Source organism: Pseudorca crassidens, chromosome 8 (assembly GCF_039906515.1).
Source record: "Pseudorca crassidens isolate mPseCra1 chromosome 8, mPseCra1.hap1, whole genome shotgun sequence".
Taxonomy (NCBI): domain Eukaryota; kingdom Metazoa; phylum Chordata; class Mammalia; order Artiodactyla; family Delphinidae; genus Pseudorca; species Pseudorca crassidens.
Window position 1 is genome coordinate 13,002,882 of NC_090303.1, and position 23,171 is coordinate 13,026,052.

At 42.3% G+C, this 23,171-nt stretch overlaps 1 protein-coding gene across 2 annotated transcripts in view; it reads left to right on the plus strand.

The window, feature by feature from the left end:
• GLI3 (GLI family zinc finger 3) overlaps positions 1–23,171 on the plus strand; it is a 285,323-nt gene that overhangs the window by 157,783 nt on the left and 104,369 nt on the right. For both annotated transcript variants that reach the window (XM_067745853.1, XM_067745854.1), the window contains one exon: positions 9,092–9,197. In XM_067745853.1, coding sequence (XP_067601954.1) covers positions 9,092–9,197 — 106 coding nt within the window. The remainder of the gene's footprint in view (positions 1–9,091; positions 9,198–23,171) is intronic.

The window sequence follows — 23,171 nt, forward strand, 5'->3', positions numbered from 1 at the left end:
GCTCTGGTGGTGGAATAGAAAAAACACCAACTTGCATCACAAGGCTTTGGTTTCTGTGACTTTGGGTACCTCGTTTAGCTTTTCTGAGCAGATAATGGAATATTCCCTTCGTAACCCTCAGGATCGTGTGATAATAGGAAATAAAGAGAAACAAGACTTAGGGGGATAATAATAAAGCCTTGGAAGTAATGATTTTAGGGGTGTCAAGAGGATCCCATGAAGAAACGGACGTGAGTTTTATGAAATGGAAAGCATTGTATTCCTTTGCTTTTACATTTTGCTACCTGCTTCTGCTAATTTTGCAACATTGAAAAAAAACATTTGGAAGCTCTTTTTTGAGTTATTTTAGACAGGACACAGCTTCTAGATCTCATCATCAGTGTTAATTGTTGGTTTACTAGCTAAACCAGGCAACCTCTGAATTCATTGTGTCTCTAAGGCTTCTGTAGTTAGAGCTGAGATACCAGATGCTTTCCTGGAAACGTTTCATTCTCTGCCTTCACTTCATCAGCGTTAAGAATCCCAAATGCATTGGGCTTCCCTGGTGGCGCAGTGGTTGAGAGTCCGCCTGCAGATGCAGGGGACGCGGGTTCGTGCCTCGGTCCGGGAAGATCCCACATGCCGCGGAGCAGCTGGGCCCGTGAGCCATGGCCGCTGAGCCTGCACGTCCGTAGCCTGTGCTCCGCAACGGGAGAGGCCACAACAGTGCGAGGCCCGCGTACCGAAAAAAAAAAGAATCCCAAATGTGTATTTTTGAAGCTATGAATTTGGCTTTTAAATTGTGCTATACAAAAAAATGGTCATTCACATAAGAATTTGTCACTCGTAAGAATTTCCATGCTTTCGTAAGAAAATACACCATTAGCATAGTTCAAGTAAATGGATTTGTCACTTTTAAATATAGTGGCTCCTTATATGTTTTCATGTGATCTCCCTTGGACAGTTTTGCAGTTTCAGTATAATGGCTGTAAACCTTCTCTTATTTCTCTTTGCTGCTTTTCCCTCTGTTTATTTTTTTCTCTGATCTTGGCAGGAAAGCTGGAAACAACAAAAATATGATGACTGCGTATATATGGGATCATAGGCAAGGCGCATTCCACAGGCTGTGGATGGAAGGATTTTATTGGTCGGTCAGTAGGCAGATGTGGTCTATTTCTGCCATTGGGAATCCAATGGATGTGATTTTTAGTTGAGAAACTTGCAAAGACTAGTGGATAAAAGAAATTAAAAGGGACCAGGAAGGGGCGAGCTCAACTGTTTGTTCACTACCCAGGATACGTTTGAGGTGGTAAAGACAGATTTCTTGTTAATTTACTTGCAGAGGGCTATTTGTCATTTTCTTGTGGAAACACATAATTATGTTTGTAAAAGGATCATGGCCTGGATGGATTGTGATATGACCAGAGTGTAGTGCTGGGTAGCACTTAGATCTATTTAAAATATTAGATTAATTTAATATATCTGCATGCTTGGCACAGAAGAAATAATAGATTGCTATCTGAAAAGGACTTCCCTGGCAGTCCAGTGGTTAGGACTCTGCACTTCCACTGCAGGGGGCACGGGTTTGATCCCTGGTCAGGGAACTAAGATCTCACATGCCATGCGGTGAGGCCAAAAAAAAGAGGAGTCAGGAATGTTGGGTGGTTGCCAGAAGTAAAAATTGCTTGGGTTTTATACATAACATAGTTTTGTTAATCAGCTTTCTACGTAACTTCGTGTATGTTTTACTTATAAGGAAACTTAAATTTGCAAATGTTAAGTGTTTATTGCCATCATTTGCTAGATTTACAGTCAATTTCATCCATTATCATTTTTATCTTAGAATTTATTTTTGATAAATAAAATCACAGGGTAAGTATCCTTTTTCTGAATAATTGTCAGATTGGACACTTCTACTGTAGAGATTTTTTAAGTCACACAAATAGGCATATCGGTATTTCACACATACAGTGTTATCACTCAGAAACTACGTATCCATAAAAAAAAATGGTGTGTGGTTTTTCTGAGTTGTAAACATTTCTGAGAATTACTTTCTTGGGATATGCTAAGGACAGGGTTTGTCAAACCGTTTTCTGTAGGGCCAAAAGAAATATATTAGGTTTTGTGGGCCATGTGTTTCTCTGTCGCAGCTCTCCAACTGTGTCTCTGCAGTTTGCAGTTTGAAGGCAGCCATATGCAGTATGCAAACGAAATGGCACCTGTATTCCAATAAAACTTTATTTATAAAAACGGCCCACGGTCTTCCCTGGTGGCGCAATGGTTAAGAATCCTCTTGCCAATGCAGGGGAAACGGGTTTGAGTCCTGGTCCGGGAAGATCCCACATGCTGCGGAGCAACTAAGCCCATGCACCACAACTGCTGAGTCTGTGCTCTGGAGCCCGCGAGACACAACTACTGAGCCCATGTGCCACAACTACTGAAGCCCGTGTGCCTAGAGCCTGTGATCCGCAACAAGAGAAGCCACAGCAATGAGAAGCCCGCACATCGCAACAAAGAGTAGTCCCCACTCGCCGCAACTAGAGAAAACCCGCGCGCGGCAACAAAGACCCAACACAGCCAAAAATAAATAAATAAAGTAAATAGATTAATTTTAAAAAAAGAAATTTAAAAACTGCCCAGTGCAGGAGTTTCCCCCCCATAGCGTATGCTCCACAAGTTAAACTTCCTGCCATGGTATAAAGAGACAAAATTATAGATCTTTTTTTATGCAAGGCATCTATGAGATGTCTCGAGTATACTATAACTGCATTTCCTTAAAACTTGCACCGCATTACAGAGGGTCTTATAAACAAGATGATCTACACTAACGACTCTGGAGATGCTTCCAGCTGCACACAACATGCATGTAGGACTGGAAAGAAGATTCCTGATACTCCATGAAGCGCTTGCTTCATGGGATGATGCCACCTGGATGTCCAGCAAGCCCACAGCTGGTCCCTTTGGGGTTCCACGCCTTAGATTCTGCTCATAGCAGACCAGCAGGGCCACATGCTTTAGACATTCCCGGTCAGGCATCCCGGGGCTGTCCTCAGAGGGGCAGACGAGCCCCTTGTTGGCGCTGTGTTATCCACAGGCATATTCCTGTCCACGGTATAATCCTGTCCACAGGCAGGAACACAAGGATGTCTGAATGGGGAGTCAGTCCGGGTGTGGAGTCCGTCCACATGGTGATGTGTTCCTTAGGCCACTGAGCCCTGGAAAAGGTCTTGCAGGTGTCAAGGTAATGATTGGAGACACTCAGCGGGGGGAAGAGGCAGAGATGACACTTGGGTGCCACTCCACCATCTCATTGGAGTGGTGAGGGCCCCTCTCTCCCCCTCTAGAGACCTCTCCTTTGACAGATGCTGGATGATTCCTTTGGTTTTGGCAAAGTGGATGTTGCCCACATTGGGTTTTAACATTTCTACTGATGGCAGGCAATTGAGTGAATTGGAGGGGACTGGACATTCCTACAGGCGGGGCTGACCCTAGTGACAAGAAAAATCATCTCTAGTGCAGGTCTAGAGTAAATTCCAAAGTCAGTGAACAGATGACTTCAGGATTTAAATAAGCCAGGAGAATTTATGCCCTGGGCAGTTTACTCTTGTGGGTCTTCCTGCACTGTTTCCTGGGCACTTTCAGGCCACTCAAATATCATTAGGTGAATTATTCCTTCAGGGCACAAACGGAGGGGACTTTGATCTCTCTTTTTTTAATCTACAATTTTTGTATGTAAATTTCAAACCTTAAAAGACAGTTTCCCAGAATGGCCTCCGAGAGATCTCATAGCCTGAGGATATTAAAACTATTTCTTGGGAGAAGGATGCAACAACTGAAGGTAAACCTCCCAGTGTCTTTTCCTGGCCACAGGTTTTATGATCAACCCAGGCTGTTGTGAGGAGACCTAAAAATCAATGCCTCTCATTCCTAATGAGAGGCTCACCGCACAGCCTGACGACAGCCAGTGTGAAATCGAATACTGACAACTATACCCAGCACAAATATTGTTACTATGCATTTCAGTTTAAACATGTGTCAAGCCAGTTACATATTTATGGGGTTTAAAGACTCTTCCACTCGTGCCTAGGATAATAGGCACTCTGCAAATCTCCGTTTAGTCTGAGAGGAATTTGGTCCAATAGTCAAACCTCTTGCGAGTCTGTAATAAATCATCTTTGCCGCCCAAAGCATGGACAGTTGACTGCTTCCCACTGCTCCCCAGACTTCCCCCACCTGGCAGAGTGTTAATTCCTTCAGTAAAATTGATTCCCCCAGTTCTGCACATTATTCTCCCTGTCTTCCATTTAGCCCGTTAGTTTGCTGACAGCAGAGTACACAGCACTTAGCAGCTGGTTTGTGGAACCATCAGTCAGGAAATTGTATGATAAATAGGAGGGAGCCAGGTTTAGCGGCACTTCCTTCTGCTTCAGCAGTTTTTGCCCGACTTTGGAAAAGTCATCATGTGGTGTTTTGTCAAGGGCCAGAGCAGGAGATGGCTGCGGTGCGGTGACTTATTACACATACCCCTGAGTTACGATGCTCTGCAGCTGTGCTGCTCATGTGTAAATAATAAACCGGGAGGTGGGTAATTATGGCGGCTGCTGGCGACACGGGCCTGTTCTCGTCCTGTGGGTTTTCTTGGACAGCTTCTTGGGCTCGTGATGGAATATACTGCGATCTTCCACACAGAAACGACCAGCTGAGATGCAAGGGAAGCACTCCATGTTTGAGGAGTGGCAAGCATTTTCTTTTTTTGAGAGGTGTGTTGGGATTAATGTCATGTGATGCCACATATGTTAAAGGACATGCTCGTCCTGCTTTTTATTCTTCGTTTTTACTGTTAAGCTGTGGTCAAGCGTGTCTTGAATTGGAAGAGGGCTGTTCCATTGCGTTTACCAGAAAGCGGCTTAAGAGGTGTGATTTCCACTGATAACTGACATGAGGTGTAATTGTTTGCACAGACTTTGTTGGTCCAGGAGACCAATAGTAATTGTAGTTATTTTCAACTAAATCGAGAAGGAAACAAATAGAAATAAAAATGCTTAAACTAAAATCAGATGTCTTTGATGAAATCAGATCATATCCATATTTTTTGGCTCTCTATTTAACCTGATTCCAGAATATGGAATTCATAAATTTCCTTGGGACATAAATAAACACTTCGAGTAAACAGTGCCGCAAGATGCATCGCATACTTTCATTCAGAATTAACTTTCAAACTCACAAAGCACACTCAACGGTGAGAAATGACTACTAAATGCCCCAGGAATTCCTAACCCTAACCCTAACCCTTTTCTCTTAAATATTTTTTCAATGCTGGGTCATTTTCTCTCTCATTCTGAAAGAAAGAGAGAGGGTGAGAGAGAGTGAGAGCGACAGTGAATTTAAATCCTGTTAATTTCTTAAAAATAAAAGGATGGCAATGCCTTTAAATATCTGTAATAGTCTTGTAGTTTTCCTTGGGGTAAAGATTTCTATTGTTTGGGTACATGCTTTTGATTTTATTGAACTATGTGCCTGGTTTTCACCCCCTATGCATGTAATCTTTGCAATGTTATTATAAATACTCATATAAAAAAATAATGACTGTTATTTCCTGGATATATGAGGCATATATTGAATGTAGAATCAGTTCACACATTTTGAGCCCTGGTGTGTATGAAAAATCTGGATTTGTGCTTCTTCTTAATTCACAGCTGCACCCACATAGAGAAGAGCAGATACAGTTAACACCCACTTATCTGTTGCAGAGAATTTAATCACACAGCATACAGCCAAGAGCCAGGAAGTAAAGAAGTGAAAATATCTTCCAACTCTGACATGGTTGTCACAAAGTCCCTCAAAACGCCATATAGGGCTTCCCTGGTGGTGGAGTGGTTGAGAGTCCGCCTGCAGATGCAGGGGACGCGGGTTCGTGCCCCGGTCCGGGAAGATCCCACATGGCGCGGAGCGGCTGGGCCCGTGAGCCATGGCCGCTGAGCCTGCGCGTCCGGAGCCTGTGCTCTGCAACGGGAGAGGCCGCAACAGTGAGAGGCCCGTGTACCGCAAAAAAAAAAAAAAAAACGCCATGTAAAATGATGTGTGGGAAAAACCTTAGCAGGTGTGTCAGATGGTATGAATGCTTAATTTACACCCAGTTCTAGTAGGTTTATTCCTCCAGGTTCCAAGAGCCCCATGACACGTGTTAAGTTTGAAGTCTGCTGGAAACAACCTTGTTCGAATCAGCAGTGACCACTAACAGGCGAAGAAGAGAAAGAACTAGGCTTGGGTGTGCTCGCCATCTCCCTGACCCCCGATCCCCGTGACCTCAGGCCCACCTGATCCCGAATGCCAATGATTCATTTGGGCCTGTTCGAAATTTAAAATCAGGAAACATTCACTGAGTAGGTGTCAGACTTTCAAACTCATGAAAAAGATTACTCCACTCACTTTTACGTTGTTTTAGGAAAGATACATCATTTTCTAACAAAATGGTTAAATGAAATAGGACATTTGGGCTCTGCAGGACATTGCTGGGTAAACTTTTCAACTTAGCACACAAACTATCAAGATTTGTGTTACCAAAAAAACCAATTCCAACATCCTCTCATATTAAATCCTAAGTGGTGCATTTAAAATATAAATGATGTTTTCATATGGACTTTATAAAATGTATAAAGTGTGATCAGGCAGTCAGCACATCCCTCACCTGTTGAATTTGCAGCATCATTGTACGTTATGATATCATGGTGACAGTGATGAGACATTACTAAGATACTTCCTTTTCTCCTTTGTATCGCTCCCTCCCTGCTTTATCGTATAACAAGCACAAAATACAGTGAGTAATTGACATTTTCAGTGCTGTAGAACCTCTTCTTCTGGGTTCTAAATCTGGTTTTTTCTCCTAACCATATTCTTAGATTCTCAAAGGAAGGCAACAGGGGCAAAGTCTCAAAAAAGGAAAGTAAGACATCATAATTATTATTTTTTAAGTTCTTTTGTTTACATTCTAAAAGATGCTTGTTGAAGAAAATTTGGAAAAAAGAGAAATGTATAGGGAGGAAAATGAAAACCACTTGAATTCAACAAACACATGTATAATGGTCACCCCCAGGACTTAAGGAAGTTCACAGTGGGAGGTGCAGTCACACCCTAATCTATGTTTGATACACCCACTCCCCTGCCCCGCGTGGAGGTTCTGTGTCACTTTTTCCATCCGTCGCTCAGAGCCTGTGTGCAGGGCGTCATTTGGAATTGCCTTTGCCGCCTACCACACTAGGCAAAATCTTCAGACTTTTAGCAGAAGCTCAAAGCCCTTCTGAGGCACGTTTGGTGTACACGTCAATTCCTGGGAGTGTTTCTTGAGCAGCAGCGACATGATAGGTACATGCCGGCTTCCAGGACGACCACATGTGGAGGGTAGCATTTGCAGGACAAGTTCCGAGTTCCTGTATGTTTGCTGTCTTATCGGGCTCTGAGCCGTGGAGGCTCACCTCTTGATTTTGGATTTCTTTACTGCTTCTTGAAACTCAGGAAAAACTTTAGTCTCGGTGGTGCTTCTCATGGTAAAATCTGGTAAAACTATTTTCAGTTCTTGCAGTGAATTACTATTTAGAGAAAAAAAAGCTTATTTTCAGATTTGTCAGAGGTAATCAGGGCGAGTAAATGGAGGTAGAGAACTATTGTAAGTACGTGCATACACGGGAACCCCAAAACAGTGATGGCTGAGAGCGGGAGGGGAGGCTGGTGTGGGTCCCAGGGGAATGCTGGGGCTGCAGGGGTGGGATCTTCAGTGTGCGCCAAACCCCCCTCTGTCAGGCCAGGTAGCATTTCTCTGGCCAGCCTATACATTTGCTGCCCCTGTGTTGGGATTCCGGAGGCCTGACCTAGAACAAGATGGAGGGAGAGCATGCATTTAAAATTTTAAAAAGTGTGTGTGTGGCTTCCCTGGTGGCGCAGTGGTTGGGAGTCCGCCTGCCGATGCAGGGGACGCGGGTTCGTGCCCCGGTCCGGGAAGATCCCACATGCCGTGGAGCGGCTGGGCCCGTGAGCCATGGCCGCTGAGCCTGCGCGTCCGGAGCCTGTGCTCCGCAACGGGAGAGGCCACAACAGTGAGAGGCCCGCGTACTGCAAAAAAAAAACTCTGTGTGTGTGTGTGTGTGTGTGTGTGTGTGTGTGTGTGTGTGTGTGTACACGTGCCATGGATTCTAGCAGAGACTTTTGTTTTTTTATTTAACACCTTTATTGGAGTATAATTGCTTTACAATGGTGTGTTAGTTTCTGCTTTATAACATAGTGAATCAGCTATACATATACATATATCCCCATATCTCCTCCCTCTTGTGTCTCTTTCCCACCCTCCCTGTCCCACCCCTCTAAGTGGTCACAGAGCACCGAGCTGATCTCCCTGTGCTATGTGGCTGCTTCCCACTAGCTACCTGTTTTACATTTGGTAGTGTATATATGTCCACGCCACTCTCTCACTTCGTCCCAGCTTACCCTACCCTCTCCCTGTGTCCTCAGGTCCATTTTCTACATCTGCGTCTTTACTCCTGTCCTAGCAGGGACTTTTGAACATGACTCTTTTCCTTACAAAGCATCATGGGTATGGGAGAAATGAAAGCTAGTAGTGATATTACGTCTTTGTCTGAAACTCTCTTGACAGTGTCATTTTAAAATTAAAAAGTGGGGACTTCCCTGGCGGTCCAGTGGTTAGGACTCTGTGCTCTCACTGCCGAGGGCCCAGGTTCAATCCCTGGCTGGGGAGCTACGATCCCACAAGCCGCGTGGCGAGGCCAAAAATAAAAATTAAAAATAAAAAAGCGTCTTGGAGTCTGTTCCTCTTGGCTTTGTGGCGGCCCTTGCCCTCTGGCCGGCCTCTCGCAGGGTAGAAGCACGTGTTGTTTCTCTTTCTTGCTTTCCTGCTTGCGTCCAAGTTGTATCCAGAGGCTTTACTGCCTCGGGTGCTGGTATTAGTATCTGCCTGGTTCTGAGCTGTAAAGAATTCTTCCACACATTCTTCAGGTAGATTCGGCATCAGTTGTGAAGACTGTGTTAGCAGTGTGGTTTCATGGATTGGCATTCCATTTCAGAGGGGTCCATTTATACAGGCTGTACTTTCTTTCTTTTTCAGACCCTCCTCATCTCTTTCCTGCATTCCATCCTCCCGTACCAATCGATGCAAGACACCATGAGGGCCGTTACCATTACGATCCGTCTCCGATCCCTCCATTGCACGTGTAAGTATTACCACTTTACCCGTCAAAGAAACAGCACAAAATTCTGGCTTTCACCATCTCAGGATTTTTGTTACCAGCACAGCTACTGGTCTTTGAAGATGTGATAGAAGTCTAAGATTTACTTTTGAAATACAGCAAGCCTGTATGTTCCTGGACTCACTGAAGCAAGTCCCCGCTGCTTCCTGAAGAATGCCTGTCACACTAGGTGGCTGGCAGGTATTTCTTATATAGTTTTGCTGACATGTGTTCCGTGGGCTGTAAATACTAAATTAAAAAATTGGGCCTAATGGAAGGTTACCACTCAGGATGTGTATCTGGTCGAGAGCGGGTGTGAAGTTTTTCATGCTCCAATTTCTGTTACGGGAAGGTCCTGTTCCAGGGATGAGGATGCATCGTAATGAAATGTTTGTGGTAAATTTTCATAGCCCCTGTGGTGTGTACACCAACGGTCACTTGATTGATGGGAACGTCACCCAAACAAAATGGCAAATGTCATCGAGCACATAGTTTACACAAAGATAAAAGGAGAGAATGGGGGTGATAACATACATTAGAAAAGGAAGAAGAAAAGCCAGATATCATATATGAGGCTAAAAAAATGATACAAACGAACTTATTTACAAAACAGAAACAGACTCACAGACCTAGGAAACAAGCTTATGCTTACCAAAGGGGAAAGGTGCAGGGGAGGGATAAATTGGGAGTTTGGGATTGACATATACACGCTCCTATATTTAAAATAGATAACCAACAAGGACCTACTGTATAGCACAGAGAACTCTGCTCAATATTCTGTAATAACCTAAATGGGAAAAGAATTTTAAAAAGGATAGGTACATGTATATGTATAACTGAATCACTTTGCTGTACTCCTGAAACTAACACAACGTTGTTAATTAACTCGACTCCAATATAAAATAAAAATTAAAAAAGAAAAAAAGGAAGAAGAAAATATCCTGGAAATTAATGTGATCTTACTCAGGTTAGGGGGGAAAGATGATCAGGTAGTCAGGATAGCCCTCACCTAAACTAAAATGGTCTTCGTTTGCAGTATTGTCCAGAAAACTGATATATACTATTAACAAGGGAAGTCAATCTTCGGGAGCCGCTGACCGTTATGAATGGCCTTGATTTTCCATTTAGTCATATCTGGTAATCACCCTTCATTCTGAGACAGTGAAGTTAGAAAAGCCCAAACAATACTTTGAAGAATACTGCTAGTTATTTGTATGGTAGATTGCATCTCCATGGCTCTTAGTTATAGCTGTGTAATTACATATACGCCAAAGAAAAATGAAGTTGTTTTAAAACAAGTCCTCCTCTGTGAACAGAATTAATTGATATTAACAACCCTAACTATATGCCCAAGTACACATATAATATTTTATCCACAGTTTTCTGGATCTATCTCCCATTACTGAATTGTAATTTCAGAGCAGATTTGCCTGGAGGTAAGTCATAAATCTGTGTTCAGATTTCTATAAGCATTAAAGGAGAAGTGGATATTTAGGGAGAGAGAATGCAGAAACTTGTGACTTTATTCTTCAACTTTTCACCAGAACACAAGTAAGTATTTACAGGCTTCTAAAGCCTGCTAAAAATACACTCAAATAAAACCAAGACGCCAATTGAAAGCCCCCTAATACAAAGGGAAGGAAATTATCATTTCAGGCCGAAACCTGCTATGGAATTCATCCTGTTCTACCAAAGTTGTGCAGTACAGATGGGACCACAAGGGTCTCAGACGAGGATCTGCCCTGTGGTACAGAGCCAGCAAGGGCCCACCGGGCCTGGGAGATGCAGATGATTTCTCCCAGACTCCAGTCTCTGAAGTGCTGAAGTAATTTAAATCAGACTTTCTATGGGATTTCAGAGTGCTTCACTCTTAAAAGTTCATCTTATAGAGAAATTTCAAAAAGTGAGTTTATATGATAGAATAAACTAGTTCCTCTGCATTCATTATGGTTTGCCTTGTAATTCAATTCAAATATGAATTTATCAGTAAAAATCTCAAGTCTTGGTTCTTTGGCAGAATGTAAGAACAGCAAGCCCTCGTATAGATCACACTGTATGTTCTAGGCCCTAATTGCTGTATCCAAAGAATTAGCTCGCTAGAGATAAAAACACCACAGGATAAGGCAGGTCAAGTTTGGAGAATCCTAGGGGAGAGGGCTGCATTTTCTACAGGACTGCTGAGCGGGGATTTTTATAGATTTTAATATAGTCAACCCTTTGTGTCTTCCGGTTCTGCATCTGAGGGTTCAACCAACCTTGGATTGAAAATATTGGAGAAGAAAATTCCAGAAAGTTCCAAAAAGCAGAACTCGAATTTGCAGCACACTGGCAACTATTTTCAGAGCATTTCCATTGTATTAGGTATTATAAGTAATCTGGAGGTGATTTAAAGTATCCAGGAGGATGTTCATAGGTTACACGCAAACACTGTGCCATTTAATATAAGGGATTTGAGGATCCACGGATTTTGGTTATCCGTGAGGGCTGTGGAACCAGTGCCCTTCAGATCCCGAGGGATGGTCGTCCTTCCTGCTTTTTCAGCCAAGCTTTAGGATAATTTTGGAGCAATTGACTGAATTGTTCTCTAGCTGCCTAAATGTTTAGTTACCAAAGATTCATGATGTACGGCTTGTAGATAGTCCTGAGCCTCCCAACACACGCTCTGGAGGTGCTAGGGGAGTGTCATTGCTGGGCACAGGGCGTGCTGAGCACGTGCTTCGTGGTCTCCTGGGACTGCTCGGCATAGCGGGGTCCTGGGTGGAGACACTGAGCTTTTGGAGTAGGCTCTGGGAAGCTAGGGTCAGTCTCACCTCTGTGCCTTATAACGTGACATTCTGTCTGTATCACCCTCAGTGGTCTCCCCTCCCTGCTTGGCAAACACTGGTCAAACTCCTCAGCCTCAAGGCCTAATTCAAAATCACTTCTGCTGGCTGTCCCAGAGGCTGTTCCTCAGAGAACCTTGTGTGCCTTTATCGCAGCCAAATCCTCTTGCCTGGTCAGTTATTGTTTAGCGGTCACTGCCCCTGCTAGATTGTAGGCATTGCCTAGCCCTCGGCCAGGCACTCAGTAAAGCATGCTCAGTAGACCTTCAAGGTCATTTTAGGCGTGGAGGGTAATCTAGGCAAATATAGCTTGGTTACTAAAATCTTAAAAGCGCATCTTTGCCAAGGGGCTAAAGCAGTAGCCTGGAAAAATAAAATGATTTTATCTAGAAGCTGAATTCCAAAATGCTTGTTTTATAATTAGCTTCTAGAAAATGAGATCAAGTGAGCTTACGGAGTTTTCAGAATAAATATTTTTAATTATAAGTAGACAACATCTGGGGATATTCTCATTGTTTCGTGCACAGGATTGTTCTTGTGGTGTCAACTTCAACAATTAAATTGTAAGTCTCCTGAAACAGGATGTGTGTTGATGATGGAAATGCCAACAGGTCTCTGTTTAGAAGAATGGCAGACACTGCGATAATTATGCTATCGTATCCTATCATTAATGATTCTATTGAAAGAGGTTTGTAAATTGCTCCTCTTTTTAGATAAACCAGCCTGTAGTAAGGCGTCAATGATATGGTGCAGAATTAAATTAGAATCTCAGAAGATGAAATATGTTCTGTATTAGCTGTTTGACACTTAATTTGCCTCTGAATGAGTACAGGAAATCACAAATTAACCTGCCTTTGTTTTTCCAACCATGGCTTATTAGGTGTTAGAACAACTGCAATTACAGCCTAATAATAACCACCAAGCCTTATAAATATGTACGGAAATGCGTCAGTGTGTGTTAAAGAGCCCAGTTTGTTAAATGGAATGCCTTTAGCTTACCCGATTTACTGTCACAGTGTTCTCCAGAGTGTATGGTCAGGCAGTGTTAGACAGAGTATAGACATTTAAATTGTTACAAATACAGTACTGGAAATAATGTTAGAATGTATTAGGATTTCCTTTCTTAACTCGAAATCATGAATTCAGATGTGGGATTTCTAAGGGGGACGTGGAACGTCAGTGTCATCTTTCCCTGAGTTGTCATGTAAAGGTTGTCAGAAAAATGTATGATTCCTGCCTTATGTTTATTTAATTCAAGTAGTTTGAAAATTAAGAAACACTGGATATGGGGAATTTTCCCTTTTCTTCTGAAAGTTATTCTCCCCGGAATTCACCAGAACTTACGTTCAACAGCTAATTGGAGTGTCTTGTTCTCTCTCAAATCATTTGCTTTGACCACAGAGTCCATGTTTTATTAAGCCATGTAGAAAAAAGTACAATGTTTTAGAAAAATATCAATGAGTATATTTTATGACGTTGCTGAGATCGTTTGGAGCGTTAATGATAGAAGCTGAATCTGTAGCCACGTGGTCAAGGCAGAAATTTCACGTGGTTGTTTCTACTTCTTGGTCTTCTCTCTGCTTCCTGCTCTGCACTGTTTCCATCAGGGCTGTGGGGTTGCATAACTCCAGGAGCTATCGTTGTAACCTACGGAAATTGATGGTGTTCTCTAGGCTAAGGATTACTACTTGTTTTAAAATTCCACTTGGAGACGCAGACATAGAGAATGGACTTGAGGACACGGGGAGGGGGAAGGGTAAGCTGGGACGAAGTGAGAGAGTGGCATGGACATATATACACTACCAAATGTAAAATAGCTAGCTAGTAGGAAGCAGCCGCATAGCACAGGGAGATCAGCTCGGTGCTTTGTGACCACCTAGAGGGGTGGGATAGGGAGGGTGGGATAGGCAAGAGGGAGGAGATATGGGGATATATGTATACGCAAGAGGGAGGAGATATGGGGATATATGTATACGCAAGAGGGAGGAGATATGGGGATGTATGTATACGTATAGCTGATTCACCTTGTTATAAAGCAGAAACTCACACACAATTGTAAAGCAATTATACTTCAATAAAGATGTTGAAAAAAATAAAATAAAATTCTACTTGGAAATTTAGACAATGGGAATATTACATCCCTCTCCACTAGAAACAGTTGTATCTTCAAGTGACTACTTTCATATTAATGAAGAAAGCGCTCTTTCTCTTGCATTTTGAGTGTGTGCTTTTTTTTCCTTTGCTTTAGTGTTAGAATGCATTTAAGCACGCTTACTTTTGAAAGTAATTTTTTTGTTTGTTTTGTTTTGTCTTTTGGCCGCACTGCACGACGCGCAGGATCTTAGTTCCCTGACCAGGGATCGAACCCGTGCCCCCATGCAGTGGAAGCACAGAGTCTTAACCACTGGACCGCCAGGAAAGTCCCCAAAATATCGATCTTTTCCATACAGGTTTTTTGAGCCCAAGTTTCCCCATTTATGGACCAATATGAATTGCGGACTGTCCGTCTGCTTCTGCTGAGCTTGGCAATTCATTTTTAAAAGCAGGATCAGCCTCAGTTACTAACTGATTACAATAATTCGAGCCCCACAGATCTTGACAATGGAGCTGAGAGCTACCCTTGTCTCGTGCTGTGGATGCGAGCAGCGCTGCATCCCAAGCCAGCACTCTGACAGTCTGTCGCACTTCACCATCCACTTAACTAATTCATTTTACAAAATCAGCTTCATCTCTTCTCTCCTGGGGGAAAGGAGTACTCATGTTCTCTTCTACTCAGCAGCTCTTTCTTCTCTGAGTTGAGTCAACGTGCCTCTTTCCAAGGCTGCCTGACTCACTGGAATTATTTCACCAAAGTGTGAAGAGCTGCTTCTCCCACTAAAAGTGGTCCACTTCCTGGCCCCTGGGGAGAGGACAGGACACGGTAGATCATTAATATGAGCTGGGAGAGAGAGGGATTTGGAAATAAATGAGGCTCCCCCCGCCGCCACCATGGTTATGACTGCCTTTTAGGGTTCCGAGCGGGGAGACCAGTAGCAAGTTTGGAGTAAGAATAAATACATTTCTTTCCAGACAGAGGAAGCGCTAGGAAAAGATAGAGTATTATGGTAAAAGCTTAGAGAAAGAAAGTGGAAGTGGATGACCAGAACTACTACTCAGTTTCCCTCCGTCCTCTCCTCCCTCCCTGGATTCAGCACCTTGTGTGAGTTGCTTAGTGGGAATTCATCTAATAATCATTCAAAAGCAGCCTTCAACCTAGCCATCTACTTAAAACTTGGTGATGGGCTCATAATACGTAATAGTGATTTCATTATTTTCATTCACAGGGAAAGCCTCCAGTAAAAATGTAGAGATTGAGCAAAACCTTGTGTTTGTATTTGGGGGCATAACTTGTTTGGAATATTTTAATAGTACAATTTAAAATTAACACAGGCAAGTCCTTTTCCCCCGTGTTTGTGCTCTACCGTAAACGTTATTGAGACTGATAAAGTGTGATGACATATCAGATTTCGGGCATACCTTTTTTTATTGTGCTTTGCAGGTATTTAATTTTTTTACACATTGGAGGTTTCTGGAAACCCTGTACTGAGCAAGTCTATGGATACATCTTTCCAACGGCATTTGCTCACTGATAGTTAGCATTTTTTAGCAATAAAATATTTTTTAATGAAGCCATGCACATTGGCTTTTTCTTAGACATAATGCTATTGCACACGGAATAGACTACATTATACTGGAAACATAACTTTTATGTGCACTAGGAAACCAAAAATTCATGTGATGCGCTTTATTTCCTTTATTACGATTATTATTTCCTTTATTATGATCTGGGACCCATAATATCTCCCAGGTAGGCCTATACAGCAAATACTGTAGCTAACGTTTTGTAACACTCACCTCCACCCTCCAAAATAAGAAAAGAAAAAAGAAGAGAAAAGAGAAGAAAAGAAAATGAACTAGGTTATAATCACATCTCTTGGGGGCACAGACCACCTGTGTATGTCTTTGCATTTGCTAGGCTGAGCCCGTGCCTTTGCAGAGTGGCTCCTGGATAAATATTGTTTTCCATGGTGATAATGGCCTCTCCTTTTTTAGGCCAGTGCAGGATGACTGCCATCCTCTTTCTTTTGTTTTTCTTGGTTTACTTTGGTAGAGCGTGTCACCTCATGCCAACAAAGCTAGCACACTGAGGACTCAAAATCAAAAACTTGATTCCTTCTGAAGATGATGTTAATATAAATACCTACTGCAATGTCAGATGCTCTCCACTGCCAAGTGAATTCCCTGATATTAAATTAGTTACTGGTTGTGAAGGTCTGAGGTCACCTTATGTGACTAGGTACCATTGAACTTAATGGCTGCTTCTCAGGCCCCTCACGTGGAAATAAAATTAATGAAATTATCAATCTTTAATTGATAATGTAATATGAATACCAAAATTCCAAATATAAGGGGGAAAAAGAAATGACAAGACCATTCACATAAAAAATACAATAATGGCCATAACTGACTTTTTTTTTTTTTTTTGCGGTACGCGGGCCTCTCACTGCCATGGCCTCTCCCGTTGCAGAGCACAGGCTCCGGACGCGCAGGCTCAGCGGCCATGGCTCACGGGCCCAGCCGCTTCGCGGCATGTGGGATCTTCCCGGACCGGGGCACGAACCCATGTCCCCTGCATCGGCAGGCGGACCCTCAACCACTGCGCCACCAGGGAAGCCCCCATAACTGACATTTTTGACTACTTACTGTGGGCACAATTTTAGAAACTTTACAAAACTATCTCACGTAGTACTTAGAATATTCAGCCCTAGGATGGAGTTATTATCACTAGCCTCCTTTCCAAGATATGGAAACCTTGACACAGAGAAGTTAATGGTTGTGCCATTATTTAAACCTAGACATCAAACACTACACTCCTTGCACTTGACTTTCATCCTCTGCTCATGAAAACGAACACTGGGGCCTTTGGTGCTCTAGTTTATACTTACTGGATGAGCCCAAATAGTTCTAACAATACCTGATAGGAAATTTTCAGTGTCACTGGCTGTCATCGTCTTCTGCAGAATTCTAAGATAGGAACATGGCAGTGAGGAGAAGAGCTGGAAGAAGCCTTGTCTGTAGCAAAACAAAACAGAATTAGATACACATCAAGGTTTGCTACTGTAGAACTTGTAACCCCCAACAGCTGGACATTTATATATCCAGCTACATGGAGTATTGGGTGAATTGTGATTCATCCACTTGGTAGAATATTGAAAAAAAACAGTAGCATTTGAGAAGACCATATGAAAACGGATAAATAATGGTCAGCGATTACAGCCGTGTACCCTATAAAATGTAAGCCATGTTGGATGAGATCATAACGTGTATCTGCCTGGAACCTTCTTCCCTAAGATGTCCATGGCTTGCTCCCTTACTTCATACAATTCCCTGCACAGGCATCTCCTCATCAGAGAGGTCTTCAATGAAGAACCATCTAATGAACAGGGATTGACAAACTATGGCCTGTGAGCCAAATTCGGCCCATGGCTTGTCTTATTGGAATCTAGTGACTGCCGCTTACTTACTATTGTCTATGGCAGCTTTAGCAATCAAGGGCAGAGATGAGCGGCTGAGATAAAAGACATGGCCCGCAAAGTCTAAAATACAAACTTTCCCAAGGCCTGATCTAAAATAACACCCCCTTTCTAGCCTCACTACCCGCTTTCTCTGCCTTATTTTTCTTTTTTTTATAAGTGATGCCATGCACCATATTTTCGACTTTCAGGCTTTCCCACTGCTATTCCCAACATTTCTTGTTGCATATCGTATCAGTTCACAAAAAAGAAAATAAGTCTTATTGTTTGGGTATCATTTCTTATGATCAACTGAAAAAATGTAAAGTCTGCCTCATTTTCAAGCACTACCGTAGACCACGTACATCCACAGTTCCCAGTCTAAGTATGAAAATATTGGTGAGTTTCAATTCCTAAACTTTAAAAATTTTGATGAGCTGGCGGTATCAATGCAGATGAACCCACCCACACTTTACTTTGCATTAAGAAATGAACATGAGGAAAATAAATGGTACTCCAAGGGCATACTACTTTTTTCTGTTTTGCAATAGTCCTTTCTTTAAAAAAAATTATTGAAGTATAGTTGATGTACAGTGTGTTAATTTCTGCTGTACAGCAAAGTGGTTCAGTTGTACATATATATGCATTCTTTTTCATATTCTTTTCCATTATGGTTTATCTCAGGATATTGAATATAGTTCCCTGTGCTCTACAGTAGGACCTTGTTGTTTATCCATCCTATGTAGAATAGTTTTGTCTTACAGTATTTCTAATGACTGAAATATTGAATTCGGTCATTGGTTACAGAGAAAGCAGGCCCTAATTATAGTGCATATTCAGAGAGTCTGAGAGCCAGCTTCTTGGATAAATTCCTGTGTTCTTTGTGCTGGGCTCAGCAGTCCGGCCGGGAGCAGATATTGACTGAAGGTATTCACAGCCACTGAACCAGAAGCTGCCAGCTCTATAGAGCCTGCCGTCCAGCCTGTTGCAGGGGCCTGGGGGGCACTAGACTGTAACAGACTTTTTTCTTTGTGTACAATGCTTCCACTCATGTTAAGCCTGGCTTCAAAGAAAACAGAAATTTACTGCCATCGTTGTATTTAGTTTTCAAAGTATGCATTGGAGAAAATTGAACTTTCACAGAATTGTCCCAATGGGAAGGCACTTTCCGGTTAGTTTTTAGGTGATAAATACCACCCAAACCCAAGCTGCCTGCAGCTCTTCCTCTGTGGCCATCCCTCCCTCACTTAGGTAACAGAACCTGCTTTTTCCAAACCTAAACAAAGACATGCCATTTCCTATAGCCGCTCAGCAGGCTGAGTTCATTTCAGACCCTTCCCCAGGGGAACAAAGGCTGGGGACACAGGGCTGCCTGTCACTCATTTCTTTTTGTTATTGCTGCATCTCCACCCCTGCCCCCAGTGAAATTCATACAGAAAAAAAAAAAAAAAATACAATGTTCGCAGATTTGTTTCCAGGAACCTGCCTGCTAACTTTTTGAATTCTAAGTAACAAATTAGCTAGATTTTTGCATCTTTGGTGATCCTAGCCAGCTAAGCATACTAAAAGGAAAGAGCAAGAGGAAAGTCTGTTTTCAGACTCATCCTCTGAGTCCAAGGGCAGTGATGTGTTGCAGAACATGCATTAGATAACAGTATTGAAAATAAATTTGAAATAAATATATGGACCATTTTTAGTTCCGATGTGATCTTTGTCAGAGGCATATCGGAACAGTAATGGGCATCGTGACATTGCAGTAAAAATTAACCAGTTAAATGGTGCATTGGTCCCATGTTTACCTCCTGCTTTAACCCAGCGGAACTGGTGACACTGTATCAATGTTTGTAACACTGGTGTTGATAAACGTCAAGTGTAATGAGAGATCTATACCCTTCACCTCCATCTCTCCTCTCCCACGGTCTCTGTTTGTCTCCCTGGCTCTCTCTCTCTCCCTCCACACAGCTAGGGAAATTGAACTCAGAAGGGTAGGAAGTGGCAGGAACTGCCTTAGGGCATGAGAGTACAGTCCTCCCTTTGTATCCGTGGGGAATTGGTTCCAGGACCCCCGCTGGATACCAAAATCTAAGGATGCTTAAGCCCCTTATATAAAATGATATGGTATTAGCATAACCTATGCACATCCTCCCATAAACTTCACATCATCTCTAGATTACTTATAATACCTAATACAGTGTAAGTGTTAACATAAACAGTTGCCAGCATGCTGCAGTTTCCAAGTTTTGCTTTCTGGAACTTTACAGAAATTTTTTTTCCCCAAATATTTTCTATCCATGGTTGGTTGAAACCCATGGATGTGAAACCCCAGATACAGAGGGCTGACTGTACCTTTCCAGTAAAGAAAAAAAATAAGGATCTCTAATCCAAAGCTATAGATTTTCTAACATTCAACCACTAATATTCTGGGTAATGAAACATCCCACATGTTTATGAGTTATAGATATTTAAAACTTTCTTATCCAACTACAGAGAGATTATAATTTCATTAAAAATTTTGCCATTGGGACTGTTGTAGGAAATAGGAACTTAGCCTCCATCTGAAAATCTAATTCATTAATACCAAAATGAATGAGCGGCAGGCAGTTGAAGGCATTCTTTTACAAGTTCACCTGTGAGGGTCCCTCAGCGCTGGTTGCTAGTGGGTACCTGTGAATAGTTCCTAAGGAACCTGACACCGCCCACCCACCCCCCAGGCCCCAGTCATTCCTAAGTAGTAAGAGCTTCTGCCTGAGGGAGTTATATTAACTCAGTGCATTAAATAATTCCCAGGGCCTGACAAGGTTCATGTGTGTCTTCTACTACCTAGAATGAGTTTAGCACTAACTAGAGAATCACCATCTTCCAAATACATTCAAATAGTATTCAAATATTGCCAAGCTCACCAGAAGTGAACAGTATCTTTATTATGTAAGGTGGGAAAAGAGATGTACTGACGGTTAAATGACCTGCCAAATGATTTGCAAAACAAATCACCAAACCCTGTTGCTTGAATATGATTTACATTTTGAAGACAGGGTCCAAAGAAAGCATTGCTAGCTTCCTAAAATGCTTCTTGCCTCTATTCAAAGAGATCTGTGACTCCCCCATGAACAAAATCCCCATCTTCCTAGCATACATGGTTTTCAACATAAACTGTGCACACCCGTGAAAGTTTTCAGAAACAGATTCAAAGGTTAAATCAGGACAAAAGGCAGTCAGACTTCTAAAGAGGTCTCTGATTTTTAAAGGTTTTTCCTACTGTATTTACCTGGGATATAACACATGAAAATTAGGATTATATGAGATTGTGTTAATATTAACATTTTCAGTTTCTTTAACGTAAGCGTTTTCTGTTATTTCACTATGCACACACACACACATATGTATACTCACATACATATATACATACACACACTATATATATATATATATATACACACACTCACATACATATATAAACACACACACATACACCCCCAAAACACACACACATATATATATATATTCATATACATATATACACACACTATATATATACACACTCACATACATGTATAAACACAGACACACATATACACCCCCAAAACACACACACATATATATTCATATACATATATACACACACACTATATATATACACACACACTCACATACATGTATAAACACAGATACACATATACACCCCCAAAACACAGATATATATATTCATATACATATATACACACACACTATATATATATTCACATACACATATAAGCACACACACACATATATATATTTGTATACATATATACACACACACTATATATATATTTACATGCTCACATACACATATAAGCACACACACATATATATTCATATACATATATACACACACACTATATATATATATATATATATTTACATGCTCACATACACATATAAGCGCACACACACACATACACGGTGCTGACGTCTGTCCATTTTTCTCGTGGTCATCTCAGCCTGTCCTGGAGCTTAGCTGATAAAAGACTGCATGATCTCTTCTTCATGGAAGTAGTCAAGAGGAGAAAAGAAAGTCAGCCTGAAGTATTTTAATCTTGTTTTAATGATCAAAATCCGGTCACTCAGACTTTGGATCTCAGGGCTGCTGAGATACATGTATCAATAGTTACTGGATGGAGTGAAGAAGAGTCCAATTCAAGAGTTTGCCAGATGTCAGGGAATCGGGGGTATGGGGGTTGCTGAAAGCAGAGGCCCAACCTCAGGCCTAAGGCTGCACTGAGCTCTATGGAGGGATTCTCTCCAAGTCGACAGGCACCCGCACCCGGGTGGTGATGTCCCTTGCTGCTTGTGAGACTTTTCAAAGTGAAAGTCCTTGAGCCCTTCATGAGTCTCTCTCCATCTCTGGGGTGTGCAGAGCAGGCTGTGTGTCTCTGACCAAGACGGGTCGTACACTGGTGAGGGCCTTCCCGTGACCTGAAACACAGTCAGAAATTACACTGCACCATTTTTAATTTGGCTGGACTTCCCCACCTCCCCCCATCTTTGGACCCAGACAAACATAGGACTGTTCCGTTATTTTGATTATTGTTGTTTGGTGTTTCTTTGTTTGCTGGGAGGAGGAAGGTGAGAGGAAGTTGAATTGGAAAGACAGAAAACTAGAGTCTGGTCCCTTCTCCCCCAGTGCAGGAGGGAAACGTCCTTCAGGGTCTGTTTGCTTTGCAAGGGTGTTCTTTGATGAGGTCTTTGTCTGGGGGACCCCACTGAAGTCTCAGTGTACTCAAGCTTTAGAAAAGGCTATTGGCCCGTCTTTGTTTTCTTTGTTGAACTGTTTATTTTGCTTTCTTCCCACGAGGTTCCCTGGCCTCGCTCTGATAGCGCTTTTCTGCATGAATTACATTCCTCGGAGCCAAGTCTCCGAATTCTTCCAGCCCATTTGATTCCGGCCTGGGTGATTAGTCCACAGCTTCCAAGTGCCGTGGACCTCTGCTAAGCAGAGTGCTTGTAAGTGCCCCTAACACGGAGACCTAAAGACATTTTGTAACCTCATTAGCGAGAGAGTAGTGCTTCATTCTGGTTTAAAAACATAGACACAGACCTACTAGAGCATGGGCTTGAGGATATGGGGAGGGGGAAGGGTAAGCTGTGACAAAGCGAGAGAGTGGCATGGACGTATATACACTACCAAACGTAAAATACATAGCTAGTGGGAAGCAGCCGCATGGCACAGGGAGATCAGCTCGGTGCTTTGTGACCGCCTGGAGGGGTGGGATAGGGAGGGTGGGAGGGAGATGTAAGAGGGAAGAGATATGGGGATATATGTATATGTATAACTGATTCACTTTGTTATAAAGCAGAAACTAACACACCATTGTAAAGCAATTATACTCCAATAAAGATGTAAAATAAATAAATACATTATATGAAAAAAATAAAAACATAGCTGCTGTTGAATCATCGCTAGCTTGAAACTCACGGAAGGAGGGAACTAGTCCCTTCACCGTGACTCAGGCTCTTGAAAGAGGACAGTTCAGGTTCATATACTCATGCCGAATTCAGTAACATAAATTGTCCTGGGCCGGGTGGGAGGGAGCCCGCTAGCTCCA